The sequence below is a fragment of the Zosterops lateralis genome (genome assembly GCF_965231275.1).
Source record: "Zosterops lateralis genome assembly, chromosome: 2".
Taxonomy (NCBI): domain Eukaryota; kingdom Metazoa; phylum Chordata; class Aves; order Passeriformes; family Zosteropidae; genus Zosterops; species Zosterops lateralis.
Window position 1 is genome coordinate 84,058,321 of NC_139763.1, and position 25,621 is coordinate 84,083,941.

Genomic DNA, 25,621 nt, shown 5'->3' on the forward strand with positions numbered 1-25,621 from the left:
TTCCAAGCCACAAAGCCCCATATGATAAACAACACATTTTGCAAAGCTGAACGAGTGCTTGTCCCTTACCTTCCCAAGAGCCCTGGCAGTTACTTTATCTCATTAAAGTACTGAATGTACTTATCCAATATTTACAGTCCTTTTCTTAGGTTACTTTAGCAACTGGTATAGTCCTAGACAAGCAGCTAATGAAAGATGTATACATTTTAATTTGTGTGGAGTGCCAACTGGGATTCTTATGCTGTCACCCATACGCCTCACTTATTCACCAGGAATCACCAACATAGCTTTTGAGCAATCTTGTCCTTCCCTCTGACATCCAACATATGCACCACACACAGGACAGATTTTCTTGGATTAGTGCTTTGAACATCTCTAGCTCGGACTCCTGAGGTAAATGATACTGAAATTGGTTCAAAAAAATCCATTGCACTACTGGATATAATGTCCAAACTAAAAAAAGCTTCCTTCTGCAGGACTGCCTGTTCTGAAAAACAAAGATCTTTCAGAAACAAAGCCAGCTCAATTCAGAAACAGAATCTTTAGAACATATTTTAAAGCAGTAATTGTTTTCACTATTCTTGTATGTTTGCTCTTTTAATTGTTCTGGTTTGGCTGAATTCTTAATACACAATTTAGCCAATCTAATCAGGTCATCTCAGCTCAAACAGGATCTCCATCCCTTTCTAATGCCTAAAGAAATATACCCTTATATTAAGGGGTAGAGCTGTAGTTCTAAAAGCCAACCCATCTGCAGAGTAAATTACATGGATTGAGTCTCACTCTCAGTTTCTTTGGGCCTGTGGATAATGCAAAAGCGTTGGTTACAGTTATCTAAGCTTTGCTCTGCTCCTAGCTCAGCTCACAGAATTCTTGATTGGTTTGGGTCGGAAGTGATCTTAGACATCATCTAATCCAACCCTGCTGCCATGGGCAGAGACACCTTTCATTAGACCAAGTGGTTCAAAGCCCCATTCAGCCTAACCATGGACACTCCCAGGGATGGGACATCCAAAACTTCTCTGGACAACCTGATGGAGTGCTTCATCACCCTCACAGTAATGAATTTGTTTCTTAAATATAATCTAACCTTGAATAATTTGTGCAGTTCTGATTATCACATTATATGAAAGATATTGAACTATCAGAGAGCACCAAAAGGAAGGCAACAAGATGTTGAAGGGCCTTAAGAGGAAGCTGTATGGGGAGTGGCTGGGAGCACTTGGTCTGTTCAGCCTGGAGGAGACTGAAGGGAGACCTCACTGCAGTTACAGCTTCCTGGTGAAGGGAAGAGGAGGGGCAGGCACTGATCTCTTCTCTCTGGTGACCAGTGACAGGACCAGGGCCTACTGTTATGTCAGATGAAGTTTAGGTTGGATATTAGGAAAAGTATCTTTACCCAGAGGGTGGTTGGGCACTGGAACAGGCTCCCCAGGGAAGGGGGGTCACAGCACCAGCCTGACAGAGTTCAAGAAGCATTTGGACAATGCTCTCAGGCATAGGGTGTGACTCTCAGGGTCTGTGGTGCAGGGCCAGGAGCTGGAGTCAATAATCCTGGTGGGTCCATTCCAACTCAGCATATTCTGTGATTCTGTGGTTCACCATGCCCTCTTTCAGCTAAAAGCCATTTCACTTTGTCGTATTACTCCATGCCCTTATATAAAGTTCCTTTCCAGAGAGGCACTAAAGATTGGGAACAAATAAAATCAGTGGACTCTCACTCACAGAGGGTCAGAATAATGGCGAGTGTAGTAGAATATCAATAAAATATCCAGATTTTGTATTCTCATTAAACTATTGATCCTTATTGCATCTGGACAGAATTAATGAAGCTGGTTTGTTCCACCATAATCACTCAGATTTCATGTTATGAGCAAGTACCTCTGAAAGCAAAGTCTCACAGGTAACAGTTCCATCCTCTAACAGACATTCATTTGTCCAAACTATAAGACAAGTAATTTCCCATAATTAACAGATTTGTAAAAGTAAGAATTTATCATGAACAATGCAACATACAGAGACACATAAGCATTAATAGCTTTAACACCAGTAATAGCTCAATGTCTGCTCCTATTTGCAAATGTTCTGATTTGTAATTACTGCCTGCCATTTTGGGGCCCATTTTTACTCTAAGTAAATATCCTACCCCATCTTCCACAGCAAAGATAACAAAATTGAATAAGAATAGGCCCCTGACTGGCCTAAATTCTCTCCAAGAGAATGAAATCAGACAATGCTTTCAATTATATTTTGAGACTGACAGCCTAAATCAGGATGATCTCATTATATGATGTAAGCTTTGTATTCCTTAGTTAAGCTCGGTGTTCAGTCACAAGTGTCCTGTGAGGTCTTGGGTCAGTCAGTAAAGCTTTTGTTCAGATCAGCTGGGTTTTGCAATCCATAAAGAAGTCCCAGCAGAGTCCTGGTCACAGCTGGGCACCACACACAAGGACGGGACTCCTCAGGAGGCTTTTGTGTTATTCAGACACAGACGTTGTCACCAGACACTCCTAGGTGTCAAACGGAGACTGTACACACAGACACCTAAAACTGCTTTTTGATGGAATGGGGAATATTAGTCACCTCTCTATTCCAGAGGAGGATTTTAAAAATGTGGTCTTCAAAGTAAAGAGGCCTTCCTCTGAAGACCAGCTTAATCTATGAGGTTCATTGCCCTTGCTGGGAACTCATGCAGCAACTCACAAAATATAATGTTGACCTCACATAATACATGGATTTCAGAATGCTTTATGCACCCTGTGTAGTGAGCAAAAATTAACAGTCTAAAAAGCTTTCTAATTTCACATCTAATGAGACTATACAGAAAAGCAGCTGGATCTTCTGCTTATAAACACCTTGCTATAATTACAAGATAAGCAAAACAATTAGGCTTTCTAACAGTAATAAATTACCAAGCAGAAAACGTAATAAAACAAGGTCTTTCTATATTGCACTGTGTTAATGCAACCTTTTTATATTACCATCTATTGCAAAATACCAGGCCTCTAATTAAGTGAAGAGCTTTCTACTCAGGTTAAGTAGAGCACCTACATTTCTGCAATTATTATACTGTTGGAAAGTGTGTCCTGATTCTGCTCCCATTTAAAGAAGAGAAATCAAGTCAGCATTATAGCAAGTTTTGTGTGCTTGCTCTCAAATGCATTTAGCAAATGGTCAAAATGGCCAGGTAAGAGCTTGAAATAAACCAACTATGCTTTGCACAACCACAGCACTTCTCATTCGAGGACTTGAGTGCATTTTATAAGTATTAATTAACTTCAATACTGCTGCTCTGAAATAGACAAGAGATATATTTAACTATAATTTGGTTTGCTACTGAAATGCATCCCCTTTTTACACTTGGACGGGATGCAGCAGCTGTTAAACAACACACATGAATATTAAACAAGAGGTTTAGAGAAGAAGTAAGGAATACTTAATCCAAAAGGCAGCCCAGAGAGATTTACACAGGTAGATAGCAATTACTTAAAGTAATGGCCCCCAAACTCCACAGGTAATTTTGTTCTTCAGTCACCTCCACTTTAAATTTAAATTTGCTGTGGCCTTTAATAATACTGGAAGACTTTTCAGGCAGCATGTCAGGTCTGAACTGTAGTGAGCGAAACTCCGGCATTAGCGAGGGCAAAACCAGGGCCAGAATTGCTAGAATCTTCTTTTTTTTTCTGACAAAATGGAAGAGGTGACTTAAGTGATCACAGCACAGTAAGATTTTGGCTTTATGCTGCTGAAAGAGGCTATGAAAAGCTGTTTAGAGTTCAGAGGATTCAACAACTAAGCCCTCAAACAGCTGTTCCACCACCCAGACACTGTCTAACTGATGAGCCCTTGTTTTCAACACATCCCATCCCGTACACGGTACCACACTCAGCAGCAATGGTTTCATCAGCTGGCACAGGGTTTCTGCCCCATTTCCTGTTGTGGCTACATGAATGGGTTATCTGCTGCCAGTGCAAGGAATTCACTACATGGAAGCCACAATTTGGGGAAAAAATGCACAATGTCATCTCAGCCTCACATCCTGCTTTATGGGGAAACCTCTTTAAAATCTCCCACTGCAAAATCTACTTAATACCCAGCTGTCTCAGCATGAAGAATCAAATTATTTCTTGTGCAGATGAAAACTATTAAAGAAGATTCTGATTCATAACAGGACAAAATCCACCAAGCAGCCAGTCAAAAAGGGCAACAAGGATATTACTGTCTGCGCAACAGAAATGAAACAGAAAGAGCTAATAGCTTTCTTTTGCTGTGAAACATCATCACCAGTAATTTCTTTCTGTGACAAAAGAATAAGGCATTTTAAAAAGATCAGCATTAGTTTGGTACCTGTCTAAACTTCTTTACTATTTAAATAGTCTCTGTTGGAATGGGTGGAAGCACTTTGCCAAGAAAATCTCCAGAATTATCCCTGTAAACTTTGTATACTTCAAACAAAATTTTTACAGGCTAGCCCACTCTGAGAGGCCCTCCAATTTACTTGCTCTGTTTTACACCCAATTACATCAGCACTTCCAGCTTCAGTATTAGGATTATATTAACAGCTTAACTTGTACTTACTTATCCACCAAAACCAAATCTGGCAGGGCAGTCAAACATTCATCTTAATTGAACACGTCACGTCTTTGTTTTTTTTTCATTAAATTAATAAATGAGGTCACCAGATGGCTCTTTTAGGATCATTGAGCTGGGCTTCTTGGATTTTATATTCCTTGTGTGCTTTACCACAAAGCTAAAGAATCGATAACATGGCCAGCACATCACATCAATCAGCGCTGGCATCCTCATATGACCAAAGTACCTCCAACAAAAACTTGAGTTTCACAAACACAGAATCCTTTCCTGAATCCAGCCTCTCATGTCAAAAGACTTGACAGCAGACCTGGAGCCACATGTTATGAGTGATGCACCATGGAGCAGTGCTAGAGGGATATTTCATTTGAGATGCATTAATTAATTTGTTCTCCTAAACAGAATTTATTTCTTAGAAAGGTCAAGTGTCTTTTATTGAACAGTTAATTTTACAATCACATGTTCAATCTGCCAGATGGGTTCCATGGTAACATTAATCAACATTTTATATAGCTATACTTGACCTAGGAGATTATCACCATCTTTCTCCTCTTTAATGCTGAGGAATGGGGAAAGACCTTTGTTTTGCTAATTTGAGAAAGTGAACCAGGCAATACATTGCTGGCCCAAACCAAAACCCTCTACAGGGCCACTATTTCTGTATCTCTGCAGAGGGCTTCCCAAAAGTGAAAGCAAATCTCACATTTCCCCAGGTCCTTTGAGCTTCTGGCACAGAATTATTCTATAACTCCACCTGGCATTGGAAAGATTTAAATTTAATTTAGGTTAACTGCACAAAACTGTAGTCTGAGCACCTTCTAGGCATTTGGATACAGTTTGGTGCTGGCGCATTTACACCACCCAACACCTTGGAGGCTGATCCATAGGGAGCACACATATACACTATTGCAGTATGGATCTGAAATGGGCTTGGCCATGCCTACATTGGCAAACCCTCCATGCCAGCATCCTGGACATATTAATCTTTACCTAAACCTAAGCAAATCTTTGGACAGTTAACAAATTGGTACAAATAGATGTCGCTGAAAGATGTTGTGCTCCCATTTGCTTTGGCATTATGGCAAATTGAAACTTCTTGATAAATTCCAAATGGCTGGAAAAGCATTAAAACATCTTGAACTGGAGTTCAAAACACTGGAAAATCACAGTTTGACCCACTAACAATTGACCCTATATGGTCAACAGGTACATGGGATAAACTTAATGCAATAAAAGATAAACTATACCTACAGGGCCCTGACACACAGAAATGTTTTCTCTGATCTCCCAAAAGCTATAATGGAAATCATTATAGACTTCTGGTGAGCAATCCAGAACATTTTGAAACAGAAAACACCATGCTTACTGAGGAAAAAATAAAATAATGCCAACAGATATGTGCATTTGAAATCAGTGTAACCACAAGATGTCACTCTAAACTTAGAGGAAGGGTTAGACTACTTCGACTTCTAATAGAGTTCAAAGATACTTTTTTGAAGTATATTTTTTGTCTTCCACATTGCATTCTTCCACACTGCATTTACAAAACCTAAAGCATAAATTAATTGCTACATGTTAAACACAACTAAACAAGTGTGAGAAATACAGTCTACCACACCAAAACTTACTTGCAAATCCTTGAAAAGCAGAGGGGGTATGAAATGATAAGAAGGATAAAAACAGAGCAGCCTTTTGGTTTGAGAGGTTAAAGAAGAAAAAGAATGAAGTTACAGTTCAGTTCAACGGTTGAGATCGAAAACAACTCAAGAAAATGCAAGATTTGCAAAAAAATAGCCATTAACACTTCAACCCTGTATCTATCCCTCTGTGTGACTGCAATTAGGTTGGATTTCTCCTGCTATCTAATTACTGTCTGCTTGGAAAGATACTCCATTTGTTTTGCAGTAGAAATCATCCAGTTCATCTAAACCATCTAACTATTGGGATAAAAATCAGATCTAAGAGAAAGAAAACAGCACTTTCAGTAGCATTAGCATCTCTAAAAGCTCAGACAGTGAAGGCTCATGTGGAAGTGTCCAACAGTTTTGGCCTTTCTTTAAAACATCTGTTATTAATACCATCACACAATAGAAATTGTGAAGAGAAGCTCTCTTTACTATCCCTAAAGCCTAGGAAATCACTATGAAAAATTAACTCCAAAACACTGATAAGGTTGCCAAGGCACTCTCAAAGTTAGAAAGCATCACACTTTAGGTCACACATCACTTTTCCCTCTGCTCTGGCACTTGATTCAGTATGTAGAGTGGGTCTACTCTGGGAAAGCTGCCTGGGAAACCTTTGCACCATTTATCTGAAGAGCTGAAAGCAATAAGAAGATTTCTTGAAGGTTCTTTAGCTTAAGAGCATTAAATGCCACCCTGGGAATTAGATCCTACTCCTGGCTCCTACTGATAGTCCCACTGAGGTCAAAAAGTCACTTACACAGTATTTTATAAAAATCATCACCCATCAGATGATCCTTATGTTTTAAATACCCAAAAGGAGACACTGAGACAGTCTTGCTGGCATGGTGACACTCCCTGTTGCAGCTGGAGCTGTGGCCAGACATGAGAAGTGGCACATCTGATGATGTATCAGGTCAGAAGTGTAGAAGTGTCTCAAATCAGGCCTCAAAAATAAGAAGGTATTTTTACTTCTCTTTCTCAGGGCTTCAGTACCACCTCTGTAGCACCCCTCCCAGAGTAAATAATGATGGGAAAGCAATGAATTAAATGCTTGCTCATGAGCTGAGTCCTGCCCCTTCTGCACACTAAATAAAGCAGGATTTTTTTGAAGAAAACAACTGTGAGGTCAAATAAGTAAGTAGTATCACACTGTGCGTATGTACAGGAATTGAATTCAGTTCACCAAAACTGGCTTAATTATAGCACTGCCCTCTGCTCACTTACCTAATTCTCTTCTTTTCACATTCTTTGGAAATTCTACATCCTGTCTGCATAACACAAAATAACATGTAATGATAATTATAAAAACTATTTTCTATTTCTAACTCCTGGGATTTTATGCAATGGTGCCTTAATCAGCTGTATCAGCAGATATTCAAAGCCACACAACTATGATGACAAAATGAAGACAGGAAAGAACAAATTAAAGACATAAATTCAGTCGTCTTTGCAAAGAGCATGCAATTATGTCAGGGGCAGATCAGGGCGACAGAACACAAACACGACCACAGAAAATGGACCTCACAACAGAACCAACGCACGATGGGAATGAACAACACAGTCTGCAGCACTTCTTGTCAACACACACTTTAATACCCAACAGAGCTCCCAAGTACAGAATAAAACCTGAGCAAACTACAGAAGAAGTTTGAGATAAATACAATGTCCACAGTTACCTGCCACAATACATATATATATGAACTCATATAAGTATTCTATATATAGACATACATATATTCACAAATATATACAGGTATGTGTATCTAAGAGTAACTAATTCACTTTGATGCATTTTACAATTGGGTGCTCAATCCCAATTGCATTTAAATTACTCCAATCAGTATTTTTCACTGACTCCCACAACACACTGGAAGTAAAAAGAGTACTTTGATTCCAAAAGATCCACCATGGTGGCATTGGGCAATAAATTGACTCATTTGAGAGCTTTGAGAAACATAAGGTATAACATTCTTCAAGGCTAAAATGTTTCTGTGACTTCAAAGTTACCATGCAATTTCTTAAAAAGTTTTATCCACTGAAGAAAAGCCACATCACAGTCTAGCCTAAAATGACTCTGCAGATCAAAACATGAGCAAGGGAGAACAGCTCTGCTATTTTAGAGACAAAAATAAACATTGGGATTAGTGATGGAACAGCTTGCTCCAGATTATTTTCTTCCATTTTATTAGTAGATGTACAAACTACATTAGCAAGATATAAATCCATTCTTTCTTTCTTTGACACCAAAAGAAAATCATCTATCTCATTGTTCTCTTATATTCTGAAAAGGGAAACTGCATTGTTCAAAATAAAACCAAATTATCTAAATGAATCTCTTAATAATTTGTCTCTAGTTGTCATCACAAACCAAGAATAAAGGGCTATCCCTATTTAATGCAAAGAGAAAGAAAAGCTTCACATTGGGAGAGCAGCCATACAGTAACAGCTGCTGCAACTGCATTTTATTAATTCTAATTATACACAAAATCCATATGGCCAAGATGCACTTTAAAAAACGGCAACAGCACAAAAACAACAAGAAAAAAAACCAACAAAACCACCACAACCCTACAGAAACAAAACTCAGCTTTTATTCCTTGCTGGATATTGAAAACCAACAACTCGACACTTATCACATCGCTCACATTAAAAATGGTTTACTTCTAATGCACAGCTTCTGCATTTCAAATCACAAAAGTCCCTAAAGATTCTGAATTCCTTGTCTGAGATGTAAATGTTAATCATTCATGGGTTAAAAGGCAGCAAAATACAAGCAGAGGGTTGCATTAGGATTACACATGATTATGTATTACTCAGGTTGTAGCATGCTGTAATCGGTTTCTTCTTGTACTCAGATGGGCTGAGAATCCAGATACAGACCTGGGCTGGGATCTTCTTTTTATCAGTTCATCAGCCCTCACTCCCATAAATGCAAGAGGTAGCAGAGCTTTGGTTTGGGGTTGAGGTTTTTCCTGGTAATTGACAAACTTTTAATATTTAAATTCTCTCAAATAAAAACTGATTTAGGTACCCACAGAAGATTCCCACATCTTTGCACACACCTTCCCTCAAGGTGGGAAATAGCTCTAGTATTAAGAAGCTGGCCACTCACATCACCAGGCTGGCCAGCAAGAACAGGGAGCACCATGCCCTGGTTCTGCTCCTCCCCTCTAACCAGTAAGACATCACCTTAACATCCAGTGAGTCCCAAAGACTAAAGCAATTCTGAGAGATATTTATCAGCTCCTCCATCACAGACACAACCAAGAACAACCAGGTAACATTTCAGATTTCAGGGAAACACAGAGGTTGCCCAGAGAGGCTGTAGGTCTCCTCCCTTAGAGATATGCAAAAGTCACCTGAACACAATTCTGAGGGGTGTTCTAGCAAACCCTGCTCAAGCAGGGAGGTTGGACTAGGTGATCTCCACTTGGGATACCAATGGTCCATTCCAACCTGACCCATTCTGTCAGTCTTTGAAACTCCCCTCTCTGAGTCTCTTTACTCCAATCCCTCCATAGCAACATGATGTCTGTCTCTCTTCTTTCTCCACCTGTCAGCTCCCACCAGCTAAATTCGGACTCCCTGCCCACTGACAATGCAAGCTGATAGAAGCAAAGAAGCCTTATTTCCTCCAAAGGACCCAAAGGCTCCATGGGTTGGGAGGAATTGTGAGAGACTGAGAGAAATTATAAAAACACAGGAGAAAAAACTGCACTGCCATGGAAGCAAAAACAGCAGTAGGCCAAACTAGAAACCAGATAAAACAGATCTGCCTTTTTTTTTTTTTTTTCCCTTTCTTTTTAACACATGGTCCACTCCTTGTGACCAGACTTTCATTGGAAAATTTCAAGGGTTAGTTTCTCCAGCTGGCTGCAATCCAGCCCCCAGCTAATTAAAAAAAAAAAGATCACACAGCTTCAAACTATCCCAAAGATCGAGCACTACCTTTAGCTCTTTTGAGAAAAAGCACAAAATTTGCTTACTAAGAGAATTGGACTTCAAGAATAAAAGCAGCTGCAGCTGTCTTCAGGCAAAACAAAAGCTGCCCTTGAATTTAAATTTCAGTTCTGCTGTAATTTATGCTGCAACAAAGAAAGATGCCAGTTTGGGAAAGTAGGACTCTGTGCAGAGTAATAACAGGCTTCCCCATTGTCAGAGATGTCATTTGAGCATCTCTCAAATGTGACAGAGCACTGAAGAGGTTTTGCACATTTCTCTTGCTCCTCGACATTTTTAATAGTCAGGGAGAGTTTAAATATTTTTAGATACAGCTATGGAAGAATCTGTATTTCTCAGTCAGGGAAGGTCTGAATATAAATCTCAGAGAATCACCCAAATGCATGATCCCAGGCAAGCAAAATCAACTGGGTTTTATTCTTTGACATCATGAACGGCGGATGCAGGCCCTCAGCAAAAGGATTACTTAATGACCCTGGGCTGGACACAGGCTTGGCTTCACTGGATTAACACCTGAGGAATTCAGTGTTGTTACTGTGGGTGAAACAGCCTGACACGACCAGAAACCAGCTCACTGAGAGTAAGTGCAGAGAGCAATGCCATAGGAGACAAATGGCCTAACATCCAGGAGCAGTGCAAGTAGCTGAGCACAGTGAACATGTGAGTGGGACAAAAACACGTACTGAGAGCAAGCTTGGCACATATGAATAGGTAACACTCAGTTGTGCTCTCCTGTTGAAAAGCTTCCCAACACAGCAATTCGCTGCTGTCCTTCTGATCCCTGAAACACTGACACAGCACTGAGTACTGAAACAGGCTTCCTCCTTTGGATTGAGCAAGATGGGTAGTAGCAAAAGTCATCATTGTCTCACCTCAGAAAGGTGACTGTCCAACAAGTTCTCCATTTGGATTTCCTCAATACCAGCAGCTTGATCAGGAACCTTGAAAATTGGATATTGCCCTGTATTCTGTGGTGCCATGAATGTCTGCTCAAAAAAGTAATGGTCATGGTGGTTGCAAAGAAAAGCCTGAAAATATGATAGCAGTGTTTCTTAAAGACAGATCACAGGAGTAGACAGTAACAACCTTCAGTATTTAATAGATTATTTCTATGCCTTTTGTGCAAATCTCAGCACTGCCATTTTTGACCAGCACTCCATTTTTGCATTTTCTGGCATCTATAATTGTTCTTCACAACTTCTTTGGTACAGGCTCCATCTCCAGGCCCAGGACTGTGATGCAGGTCTGCTTTTCTTACCATATATCCTGCTTTTTATACATCTATTCCCCAGTCCTAACCCACCTCCTTCCCTCTATTCTTAAATTTCATTTAAAACTGTCTCCTTAAACACAACAATGCCTAAAATTCCTTGTCTTCTCACTAATTTCCTATATTTTCTTCTTCTCTCTATATGGTCAACAGTATCATTCTTCTCAGCAGTAAAGCCTACATAATGTAGAGGACATGCCTGGCTATGCCTATCAAAATCTTCCCTACTTTTCATTCTTAGAGTTTTCTTTTTATGACAGTGACACATTCCAACATTCCACCATTACTCCTATGATAGGTTCCTCTCCAGTTTTTCATATGTAAACTATCCATAAATTTAACCAAGTGCAAGAGAAATGTCAGTCCCAGCTCACAACTTTGCAGACACCAAGGTCAAATCAACACAAATCCAAAGGAAATCAAGCTCTTGGCTTGCTTCATGGTAGCTATAATAAAGTCTCAAAGACTATGCTATTTTTAATAGATACATATGTCCTAAAATAATTAAACCAAAGGGAAACCTGCTTTGCATCTCTGAAATCTCCTCTTTATATACCCTACCTGTCCTAGGCATTTTCCAGTAACATGGAAGAATACAAGATTTAACTAAATCTCTGGAGTTTTGGAGACTAATATAACACAATTGAGTTATACTTCCACTTCATTTATACAGTCTTTTAACAGAAGACTTATATGTGATTGCAAAAAAATCATCTGACTTCCTTTCTGACTCGGTTTAAAACACATGATCACTATTCAAAAATGGATGCAGAAAGGTTTATTAAAAAGAGAGATGGATGAGGAAAATAGTCTAAAAAAAACAGCCTACTGGAAATGAAACATTGTATCCTAAGTCTCTAAGTGCAGGCTGTGACAGAGATGATGAATAAATTCTGTAACAGTAATGTTTATTACAGCAATTTTTAAGATGAGCAGTTTTAGAACAGCCACATTATTTTGTGGAAATAGTACAACACCATAAAAAAAAAAAAAAAAAAAAAAAAAAAAAAAAAAAAAAAAAAAAAAAAAAAAAAAAAGTGATGCAGATTTTAATTAGAAATATGGCATTTTAAAATTCAGGCAAAGTTATGCAAGCATGAGAAAAAAAAAGTAAGATCTGGTTTCAAAGTCCTCAGGAAATACGTCACTGACTGCAGATTGGGTTTATCCGAATTTTAGAAAAACCTATTGAGATTAGTTTTTACCTAATACTGCATAAGATGATTACAGTTATTTGTGGCACTTTAATTCCTACTGGAAACAAAATGATGTTTTATAGAGATGTATCTACAAAAAACTCAAACAATCCTGACATAAACCTCTTCTATCCATTCTCATTCCACAGAACCACCCTCTAAGCTGTGGAACCATGCACTTTTCTTAATGAAATGAAGGCTAGACAAATATATACCAGAGGTTTCTCAAAATAAATTGTACTAAACTATGTACTGCATTATAAAAATTAAGTTTCCTTAAAAACAGAACAAAAAAATGTTAGTTGCTTTGACACATCCAGATGACTATTATTACTCTTTTTCATGATTTCCCTTTTTTATCTCACCATGATGTCTCCAAGATGCCCCATTATGAGACAATCCCAACAAACGAGGCATTTGAATTTCTGGAGAATTCATTTCCTCTTCCTTGCAGAGTTTTAAAAATGTTCACATCAGCACATGTGCTACAATTTAAGAGAACCTTGTAATATTACTATCAGCTAGCTACAGATGACCCTACAAAAAGAACAAAAAATCCTTACAAGGTCTTAACAACAGTATAACTCCTCACTGCCCATAGAAGAATGGGTAAAATCCTTCTGGTGAAGGAAATTTAGAATCAATTTAAGAATAATGTCAATACCTAAATTCATGTTCTTCCCCTTGCATGCTCCTTCTGAAGAGTTTCTCCTCCTCCCTCCTCTTAGGGCTGGATTTTCAAAGCATTGTGTTTGGGCCACTGGAGTTTAAGTGGGACTCCAGAGACTGCAGTTCCATATGTCACTTTGAAAATGTGCCTCTTAGCAACTAACTTGGCTGGCACTGAGCACAGCCACTCTAACAAGAAGTCCAGCGACAAAAACAGCCCAAAGGGAGAAGGGAATGCTTTTGAACCAGAATTAAAATGTAAAAGGACAATCCTTCAGTAATCCTTCTGTAAATCACTTACAGAACTTTTCCTTATGATTGTAGGGGTTTCTTACATGTGTAGAATACATGCAAGAAAAATATTGAATCTTCCTTTCTCTCATGTTACCCCACTGTTCCGTAGTCCACATTTAATATTTATGAAACACACTGAAGATAAAAATAGTCACACACACATTGAGAAGCCAAGTTCAAAGATGGATGAATATAATCAGCATAATCACACAAGCATAAATTTGAGAATAAAAGGAACTAGATGACACTAGATTTGAAAAGTTACTCTGTTATGATTTTTCTTTATCTGTTCTTGTTATACTCAATTTAAGACATCCTACAGATTTTTAAAGCCTTTTGGAACTTCAAGGGAATTGAACTCACACTTTAAAGGACAGAGATGATTACAGTGGATGAATTTATTTGTAAAGGAACTAAATTCCACTGAAGCTGTGGGACCTACAAAAACTGGATTTGGCACATAAAATTATATTAACTTTATTCCTGGTATGGATGTGCACCTCAGCATCCAGGTTAATGATTCTGTACAAAAAAATCACATTTTTCATTAGTTCCAGCCTAAATATTCAAAAAGGTCAATCATTCTGGATAAAACCAATATTTGACAGCTATAAATGAGAAAGCTTTGGAAAGAAATGAACTCTCTGATTCTGGAAATTAAGTCTCATTAAGATCAAGCACAGAAAAATGGACACTTTCAAAACCATTAGACATTCTGTAAATATAAAAGAACATTAGCAGTATAGAACTTAAGAGACCAGAAGCTCTGCCTTAGGTATTCCTTTGTACAGTGGTCTGATTTATAGGTGATAGAGAAACTACACCATGAAGCTAAAACAGATATAATGGAAGTGAGGGTCTTTTCAAATACTAATTATGCAAGAATCTCATTATTGATTGCATAATAACATCATCTACCACACTTAAAATGTGTGGGATTTCTCCTCTTGTGGAGGAGAGATTCCTCTTTAGTATTGTTCCAGAATCTAGACCAACCAAGTAACAAATCAAATGTAATAGAGAGAGACTTTGAACACATCTCGCAATTCCCAAATCTCTTGTATAAAGGGAAGCATTTAAGAAGGAAAAAAAGACATCTAAAAGGTCCACAAATTAAAATGCTAACTTCTGTAATACCGTAGTCCTCAAGCTGTTATTGTAGCAGTCAAAGGATCTAAGTTCTTCTTTGAATTCAACATTAATGTAGCTGTAATCACTTTTTCATTTCTAACATGTGTAATACATCAACACATATTGTAGTGTAGCCACACACAAAGCACACATGATGTTAGAATATTCCAAAGTATTCTAACTACTTCCAAGTAGAGCAGAAGTAAATGTACAGCTAATGCCACTTCTGTGACTGGTGTATTTCTTCAGTACACATTTCTATATCCATAGTCACCTTCATAAAAACAATATGGAAAAGTCCAATCTTTTTTTATCTCCTTTTTTTTTAAATCTATTTACAACTATTTGGTAAATTCAATTCAATTATTAATTTATTTCCTTTTTAAAAGCATACAGAACAATTAAAACTACATAGAGTTTATAAAATAAAGCTAATAGCTTTAAAGAAGTTAAGAAAAGTTACAAGTAAAATAGCACTAACATTAATTAATTCAATTTGCAGGAAGTGTTAGAGACTGGTAATACGTATTTTCCACAAATGCTACAGAAATTCCTGACACTAGTCCCAGACCTCCATTGTCTTCACAATAACAATGCATTATTGATGTGCTTCCACTTTAATGACATACAATCAAAATTTTTCCATAACTGGTCCTGAATGTAGCTCTGCAAGGAGCACAGTTGATACTCTGGCTTCAAACAGTCATAAGTTTAAGGCATATGTGCTTCCACAACTATAATTTGTGTTAGGAAATACACTCTTGAGACAAGTTCCTCACAAAATGTGTGTGAAGGAGGGGCCATGCAATGTGAGCAAGAGGGCACAGGGAGCAAGAGACATGCACAGTTACAGTCACCACTTCCCATGACTGGCAGCTCAGGCACAGCACAAGGAATAACAGGAATGCCAAGGCAAACAGGTAAGTTTATGACCTCGAAAACATTATATATAATAGCGTATGGAGGTTGCTTTACATAAAGCTCCAAAACAACAAGCACTGGATTTTAACATCATTTAAAAGATGAAATGGGGATCTTCAAGTTAGTGGAAGAAAGACTGAGTGATACACCAGCACATCGCTTTGAACACTGTAACAGCACATGAATGGGAACATTCTGCCAAGCTGTGTCCTGGAGCAATTTTCTTAACTCATTTTTGAGTTTCTCTGCTAGCACTTTTCATAAAAACATAATTCAAAGGACACAAAGATTTTCAATGCTACTTGGTGCCAGTGAAATCAATTAAACTTTGGTCATTTACCTGTGCAGATGGCTTCATCTTCAGCTTTACATAAACAGCTATATCCTACTCTGATTCTATACTTTGATTAAATAAAACAAAGCAGTAAGGTTTATGAGTAACTATTTAATATCTTAACTTGTATTAGGTTTCTGTTACTTTTCTTTCTCTGTAAGAAAATACCTTTGAAATATCAAGACAATGAGTTTCCACTCAGAGAAGCTGTAAGGATCATGTCAACATACTTTTCATCATAAACACAAAATAAATGGTGACTAATAAGAAAGTTACTAGGTCTGACCTAGCTCTGGAGTCCAAGAGAGTGCACCTAGTATTAAACATTAGTACCTACCTAGAAGTGCCTGAAACAAGCTGCTCTTAAAGATGCCCATCACCTTTCTGATGGCTTTTTTCAGTTGTTGCTCTTCTGGCTTCCGTAGTTTTTTGCAATATTCTTCCAGCAGCACTAAAGCTCGGTCAGTATCTAAAAAAAAAAAAAAAAACAAAAACCCAAACACAACAATGTCTTTATTGGCTCTGAAAAGTCTCTAAATGCTCAAATGTTAACTATACATTTTGAGAAGCATTGTTCACATATACATGGAACATTTACAAGAAATGCTTATAGAATCATAAAATAACTATGGTTGGAAAAGATCTACAAGATCATCAAGTGACAACTATTAAACCAGCACCACTGTGTTCCCCAGCAAACCATGTCCCCAGGTGCCATATCCACATGCCTTTGGAGCACTTCCAGGGAGGGTGGCATTATTGTTTTCTGTCATTAGCTGTATGCCATGAACAACATATGCAACACTGCATATGCATATGGGAAAATGATCTTTGGAATAGCATCTATAACAAGTGCTCAGCTTCCATTTATCCAAAACCATCTGGAAGCTATGGGGCCTGGACCAAATTACAACTTGCAGAAGCTACAAAATTATAGACAATAACCATTATGGATACCCATGCAGGAAAACTGGCCTTAAAACATACTCAGAGAAGACATGAAAGTGTTTGCTTTGCATCTGCAGCACTCAGTTCTCTGTTCCCTGTGTATCTGAAAGGCAGGTGTCCAAGAGTGAGGCTGTTTTTTTCTATTCCCTCAATACATAAAATTACTATCTACCTCTTTCGTAAATGAGGCTTTGATAGCAGACTTTCATCCATGTGCTGGCTCAAAGAGAGCAATCCAGTCTTTCTGTAAGAGCCCAGAGAAGCAGAGCTCTGTTTCTCCTGCTGCTATTATCTTTGTGTAGTCACTTGCCAAGAGCATGAGTGACATGTAAAATTGCATGAAATCCAAACATCACCATCTTACAGAGAAGAACATAGAGGAACATGGAGAATCAGATTTCATCTGTCCTTCTCCCCATCCCAATTAGATTCCAGAAATGTACACAAATAATATTGTATGACACTGAGGTATCTGCACATGCTTTTGTAATTGTATTGCCATCAAGTTTTCAGTAAAATTCCCAAATACTAAAAAAAACCCGCAAAAATAATTAAAAGCAAGTGCCTCAATCTAAATTTCTTCCATTAGAGTTCAATGCAAGTTTCATTACTAGGAAAGGTTCAGATACCTCTGGTTAGACTAAACACAAAAAAGTAGTGTAAAATGCTCGGAAAGCTAAAAAAGACTGCTTTTATTATTCTTTTTTACTAAATAACTAAAAGAAAGTTGCACTATATAAAGGTTGACTGTCTTTGCTCAGGGTTTTGATGACTCCCTGCAACATTGGCCTTGGGATGTGACAACCAGATGATCTCACATTGGGGCAGAGACATGAACTGTATTCCATAACCTGATTACATTCTCAAATTTAAAAAGGGGAAAAATTTAATCAACCATTAAAATTTTAAAAGATGCAATGTTTTTTCTTTCCCCTCACACCAGAAAGTCTAGCATTTTATGAGAGAAATGAAAAATATAATGAATAACAAGGGATTTTATTTAGATGTTTTTATATGTGCACAGACATTATATATATATATAATCTTTAATGATGGAGGAGCTCACAATTCCCTGCTTTGATCCCACCTTGAGAGGGTATCCAAGAGGAATCCCTCCTTTCTGTGAGAGCTGTCCTTGGGGCAGGTAAGGACTAGAGAATTGCACTTAGGACCACTTACAACCCACACAGAGAGAGCGAGCAGCTCTTTTAAGGCCACATCTCAATACCTGGGCTGGGCTTCCAGCAAATCATCCAAACCAAAAGCACCCTTGAAACAAAGCTCTGGATCCAAGTGGGATATGGTTGGGTACAAAGAACTACTTCGGCAAGTGAGGTCAGCTTCTTTTGCCTTTAAAATCCCAATTACATCTTACCTTTACTGACCTCACGACTGTGCCTGACCCACCTGTGCTTTCATGGATACACTGAACCTGCTGGCCACTCTCAATAAAATAAGCAGTCCATAACTTAAAGCACAGGTTGGAATCAGTAATTCACCTTCAGTACAGACATGCATATGTAATGAATGCATGGTTATTTATACTAAAGTGAAGCCACAGAGTGGTGGAAAAACCACAGCAAAGTATCCAGTACTGAGGAAACATTTAAAGAGTAGACTGAGAAATTAGGAAAACAGGATGTTTTCCACAGTGTTATCCACACCAGGGATACCACTCCCTCTTTCTTAGTGACTTGGTGAAGCATGCTGACATCCCCTCCTTCATTAATCATTCCTTTTCTAAAGCATACAGTTCATATTTTAAGAAGTACAATACTACAAAAAGTAGAATCCTTTGGGGATATGAGCAGTTTTTATTTTCACTTGAAGTACCATTTTTCAACTTATGAAGATGTAGAAAGTCTACTTTTTGTTGACCCCAGGAGAGTCCTAAACTCCACAAACTGAGCAACCAGCAACAGTGCACAGTTCCAGTGCTAGATCCAAATCCCAGATCAAGTAATGATCTTACTGCCTAATTTTCCTCTCTAGCTTTAATGGGATATATTAATTTTTACTTCATCCCTAAGCATGGAGTTGCACCCTTTTCCTGCACAATCCCACTTGGCAGCAGTGTATCTCACTTTCCAAATAACCTGGAAAGGCTGCTATGTGCTGGTTGAATTAATCAGGATGCCCATGCATATCCTGACCAAGAGTATTCTAACATGTCAGGGATGGGGGGGCTCTGCAACCACTACTACTGGAGCCACTCCTTAAAAGCCAAGGGATTTCTGGAGACTACTTGAATCTCCAGTCAACTTGTCACCAGATTAGGCTTCCAAAAAAAACTTTCCCCCTTCTTGATGTACTCCCCTGGTTATAAATCACTCAGAACTAGATCTTCAGATGGATTTGACAGTATTTAGCATGCCAGGGCACAATCCTGTTCAACACCAGCACAACGCATTCCTACCTCTGCACAACACAGAGCAACAGGAAATGATGCAATAAGATGGCACAGCTAAAGAATGCTCACTACGCTCCCCAAAATATTAACCACTGCCAACTCCCAGCCATACCCAAAACAGATGAGGACATCCAGTATTTTTTTCTTTTGCAGCTACAAAGCTTAAGTATTATCTGGCTGCAAGAATGGACTGCAGCACAATAGTCAAATAAGAACCATATTCCCTGTCACTCAATTAAATGGAAGTTTTGGAATCTGAATTCCCCCACAGTCTTCTAATCAAGAAGAATGAGAGATTGGTGGTTTTCATGGGGGGACTGGATCACTGTATTACAGTATTCAATAAAGCACACAGTTAATTTATAGCAGCCAAAGTAAGTCCTGTACCTTACAGAGTATATCAGAAATACAACCAAAAAAAACTTTGTTCTGTATTACTATTCTCCAGTACTGATAGCAAAACAACAAATCCACTGAACACAGTTTAATACCCCAAGAGGTGGGCCTCTGTGTGGATCCTGAGTAGGTCCTTTGTCTGTGAACAAAAGACCACTGAAAAGTCATCATCAGCTGTATCCCATGAGGCCTGCTGGACACAGATCTAATTTTTTTTACTGTTTCTTTGTATTTTATGCACTATTTTTAAATTGATCCTATTGGCTTTGAAAGGTGATTTTGACAAGAACCATTCAGAAGACACGGTCCTACAAAAACATACTTATAGACAGTAAATACATTATTGTTTTGTTTAAATAAATCATACTCAAAACATCTTAATATAATTGTAAGGAAAAAATCTTAAGGAATAAAACAGCTTTTACAGTCCTAGGGACTGTAAAGATCCCTGTAAGTCCAGGGATCTTGTCCAAGAAATTATCAGTTTATCCACACCAACTCACAATTCTGTCAATTTTATTGCTTTATCACTCCATAATTTTTTAAGTGGTTCAGGAATGTTTGTGGTTTATGTTATCAATCAGAGAATAGGTAATTGCTACAATACACCAAATCAGAGATATGTAATCTTGACATAAAACTACAGAGCACTAACCTTGTTTACTGGACTCCCTCAGAAAACTTTCCTTCCTCTCTCAATCCAAAGTTTTTATCGCATAAGGAATTACTCAATTTTTCTTCTACAGAATGAGTCTCTGCTTAATACAGTCATCTATGTAAGAGCCAAAGAAGAGGCAAATCCTTTCCTCAGGCTTATTATACTAGATGGGATCATCACAGAATATACCACACTTTATAGTTCCTCCAGTGTATAGACTTTTCTGTGATGCTGATTTTAAAGTTCTACAAGTAGACATTTATGCTATAGAGTAAAATAACCTGTTGGAACAATGCTTATAGATCTGATGACACAAATACAAAAATTGTAGAGAAAATTGTATAGAAAATCCAAGTTACGTTTTAACAAAATGTAACTTCAGCATGTCTTACAGACAAAAAATTTTCAGGGGATACTGTCAAAAAGAAATTAAGCCATACATCCAAGCAAATCCAGAGTAAGGTGCACTGTATATATCAGGAAAAATTAAATTCCCACCAATAAATTGTTTCCTACAGCATTGTTCTTAAAATGTAAGCCACACATATGAAAGACTAAATTTGATAATTACACATATTGCAATAATTTTATCATCTAATTTGCTAAAACTATGTCATAATCAACTCTGTCTACTTCCCAGGGTCCCTATCCAAGACCTGGGTGCCATTTGCAACAGTAACCAGTACCTTGAAGCAGAAGGATTCCCTTCCTCTGCTGGTTTGCTTTCTATGCTCTCAGGTTTTGCAAACACATTTTTAGGATTGCTTTGAAACTCCATATAGGCAAGGAGACACTATACTCACTACAGTATTTACAGTAGAGTCCTGGTAGAGTTGAAGCATCTGCAGCTCTGCTGGTGTGGGCAGTTGAGTTGATTAAAAAGGTTTTGTGGCTTTGTATGGGACTGAGGATAGCACAGCCATGACTACACATGGCAAATCACACACGACACCATAGGTGACCCAAGAAACAAATTTCTTAAATAGCTCCCAGGTGTTTATGCACACCATTTATCCTTCAGATGAGCTAAATATATTACACCTGAAGATAATTTAGGTCTAGCTATAAACTTTGATAATTAATTAGGAACAAGTTTGACTAACAGGATTAATTGAAACTGTATAAGAAAGATAAAAGTGATTCAAAAACCAGTCTCCAAGCAGCTCCATTTTCAATCCAGGGTTTGTTGAATGATGATGGCTCAAACCAAAGGAGCAGATAATGGAAAAACCACAACTCAAGCAGCTGCTAAGGCCATATATATGAATACATGGTATTTTCAAGCCATTAGAGCTCCTTCTGGCCACAGTAAAGTCATACAGGCTGAACTCTATATGGACCTATGTATGTAATTGGCCAAGACCAGTCACTGATTTTGCACTCAGATTGTTGTGCTTTGAACACCTCCAGTCTGCTGAGAGCTGCTGCCTCTTTCCTTGGGAGCACGATTCTGTCATTCAACTACTTTTACAAAGCAAGGTAGATGAAGAGAAAGAAAATGAAAATATGATTCCAAACTCAGCAAGTTCTGCCTTGCCCATGGAAGAAATCAGAGTCATCTGGTTAACAATGCCCTGCACCAGCACAAGGGAGAATCAGGCAGCCGCTGCCTCTCAGGGAACCAAGTCTAGCACCGCCTCTTGCTAAGTTTAGAAACACATTTACACTTTTTTCCTCCCACTGGCATCAGAGTTCGTGAATGAAAATATTTTTGGGGTGTGACAGGGTGGAAAAATGTTAATTTAAATGAAAAATAAGGTTTCATTGGTGAGAGATGTTTAACATTGGCTGAGATTGAAGCCTAACTGAATTGATAACATGAAGGGGTGTTTTTATTTCAATTTCTCTTTTTTCTTTTTCTTTTTTTTTTTTAATCAGCTTTTCTCTAAAAGGAATTTCAATTATCTTCTGACTTGCCAAGTCTGTTGTAGAGGTGAATTTTAAAAGAAGAAAATGCCAACACATTTTAGGAGATGCTTTACAGGTTTTTGAGAACAAGAATTGGGAAAATGTAGGGCACTGAAGCAGGAAAAGGCATGAAAAATGGTGGAGAAAAAACACAGGAGCCAAAACAGAAGTGAGAAATGGAACCAGAGCATCAGGAAAGGGAGCAAGGAAGTGTTCTCAGTGATCTTCAATAACTTTAGAAGAAAAAGATCTCAAAAACTACTTTCATTTTGGAGAGTTCACACCTTCATTCAGATGACCAAAAGAGACAGAGGAGCCAACACTGTTCCCTGCCTCCATTATTTAAAGATGTCTTGATTTGATTCTCTGGTCTGGAAATCTCAAAAAATTCAAATGATATCAGCAGGAGGGAATGCAGTAAGAAATTTCCAGGCAACCTCCCTCAGGACTGATTCAAGTCAGAACTATCAGTAACTCATTTACCTTTTCTGATCTTCACACAGAACAGCAAACACAAAGGAATGAATCCTGCTAATGCATAATACTCAGTCCCACAGAGGAAGAGTACAAAGCCAGTTACATTTTAGAAAGAAATTCAAGAAACAGTACACTAAGATGGTTGAGAAAAACACTAGCTGTAAGCTCCCAAATTTCAAAGGACTTGAGAACTTTAGACAAATGATAATCATAAAATATTAGCATATAAACACCAATATGAAACATGAATTAATCTAGCAGACTGCACAGAGGGAAAGCAGACAGGGAATGTGTGTAAAAACCAGAAAGCTCCCAACATCTTGGGCCCTTCATCTCTGTAAGAGGACTTTAAACAATTCTCCAGAAAATGCAGCATATGGATTATAGAACCTTGAGGAAGCATAAGGCATGATGTATGTGACAATCACCCAGTGTGGCGAGCACTCACAACAAACAAGCAAAAGGGTTAAAAATAACAGCTCCTCAGGATATGCATGGCACAGAAACCCATCTTCTGTCCCGCTAGGGAAAACAAGGGGACAGAAAAAGGAGGGGTAATCATCAAAGGGATTACCAGGCAGGCTTGTTTCTGGGACTTCAGCTTTTAGCAACCAGATTGGCACACAGAGGAAGCCAACACATGGCATGTGGAGATTAATCTCGAGCAAGTGGAGAGTCTTTCAAGGAGTGATATTTCAAGTTGAGGTTGCATTCTGAGTTGCCTTTGTTCTCCATAAACTGTAAAAGCATGACATTCCCAAACTAAGCATAGCCTTGGTGAATTCACTGCACAACTGCTTTCCTGCAGAACACCAATTTAGGAACAGTTCCATTGTGAAGCAATGTTATTCTAGACCACGATGCTGCCAGCACAGAAGAAATGGGCCACACAGACTGTAAGAACTGCTATGCAAGTACAACAGCAAATTTCTCAGAACAAGGCAGTATTACACGCCCTGGTATATTAAGGTATCCAAATGCCAAGGAAAACTGAAGGAGGACAGGTAGCTTTGCACTGAACAGTGTTACCATGCAGTTGTGTTGCTGCAGGTCTCTGTGCCCCACACAGCTCATGGGAAAGGCTGCCACGGAACTGCAGAAGTGGCTCAGCAGTCTCCAGAATACTGATTTGAGCAGGTACAATGCAGAGGGCTAAATGTTCTGCAAGTCAGATTGCTTTGAAGGGCAGGAACTGTGTTATGATGCGTCAGCTGAACTCTGAGCAACAAAACAGACAGACACAGAGAGCCTGGAGGAGCCCTATGAGGTTTTTAGTTTTCCTCCCTGCTGTGCAGAAGGATCCAGACTTACACTCAGTTGGTTCTCATTGCACTGGTAACCTCCCGCAACATCCACAAGATCCCTCACCATCTGACTTCAGTACTTGAAAGTTTTAGTGGTTTTTTCCTACTACATAAAAAGCATCTTTTTTTCTTATAAATCAGGACAACTGCTAGTCCTCCAGATGTCAATGTGTAAAGCAAACCACCATTATTCCCTCTACAGCCTCTTCTACACTTGTTTGATCTGTCCTGTCCCTTCCCTGCTCAGTGTCCTTTTTCACGGCTCCAGCTTCTGCAACTTTTGTATACTTTTGATATCCTCAAAGCCTCTTATTCTCTTTTCTGGAATTAAATTTATCTTAACACACAACCTACAAACTCAGGCTGGGCACCCAGTAATGATAGAGGAACACTGACTGGTGGATGGAGCTGGGCAGAAAAACTGTCAGCTTTATGAAACACAACATACACAACCAACCAGGGAAGTGATGGGTTCTCTTTTTTTTTTGCCTATTTGTTAAGAATCAGATTTTTTGTCTAGCTTACTACAAGGAAAACTAAGAAAAAATTAATTTATCAATGTTGATCAGTTCAATGGAACCTTGTTATCCATGTATCTTCACACTTGATTTTACAACATATAACCACATATCTGCTCTGGTAAAATGCTACCTTCACAAATTTTTTAGTTTTAAATATAATTCTTTAAACTTGTCTGACTGTACTTACACAGGGAATAGGATAATTATATAAAAATCAGGAACTGGCTCAGCATAAACTCACAAACTTTACTCCAGCATTTCTGTTTATCAGAAAGCATCCTGAAAACCAAGCTACATTCCTGCTTCAGTGCCCCAGATGGGACTATCTGACCCCTGCAATCCCACAGATACATCTTCTCTACTCATTCCTGCCTGTAAACTACAATTAAATATTGAAAAAATACTCAGTATTTAGTGCATGGCCTGTTAATCTTATATATCACACTTTACCATAAGGAAGAGCCCAGTTCTTATCACGGGCTCACTCTGGGACCTGAATTCTTCCCACCACATCACTTTTCCTCAGAGGACCATGAAAGGGCTTTAGCAACTGCTGATATCAGCTTCTCGTCACACCAGGGCCATTCCTTTTTTCCAGTGAGTTCTCTTTTCCCAGATATGATGAAGGCACTGTCGGACCTGTCCATTAGCAATCCTTGCTCCAGTTTGGTGACCTGGCTACACAGGTGACCTGTTTGGGTTTCAGACAACAAAATGAGCAGATTCTGGGGCCTTGAGACTCCTTCCAAAACTACAGACACCCTGCAATTACAAGTAGCTTACCCTGACCTTCTTGTTTCTCCCGTTCAAGTGTCACAGTGTCAAAATCTAGGTGTACAAATGTTAATGTTAAATCAACAATGCAAATATGAAGACAGAATGAAAAATGAAGCCACAAACCCTCAAAAAGACAGAGCACCAAATGAAAACCTCTTATTTATACAGCTGA

The 25,621-nt window shown here is 38.5% G+C and overlaps 1 protein-coding gene across 5 annotated transcripts in view; it reads right to left on the minus strand.

The window, feature by feature from the left end:
• DLG2 (discs large MAGUK scaffold protein 2) overlaps window positions 1–25,621 on the minus strand; it is a 986,985-nt gene that overhangs the window by 952,945 nt on the left and 8,419 nt on the right. For all 5 annotated transcript variants that reach the window (XM_083854323.1, XM_083854322.1, XM_083854321.1 and 2 more), the window contains exon 3: window positions 16,388–16,519. In XM_083854323.1, the coding sequence (XP_083710449.1) occupies window positions 16,388–16,519 (132 nt within the window). The remainder of the gene's footprint in view (window positions 1–16,387; window positions 16,520–25,621) is intronic.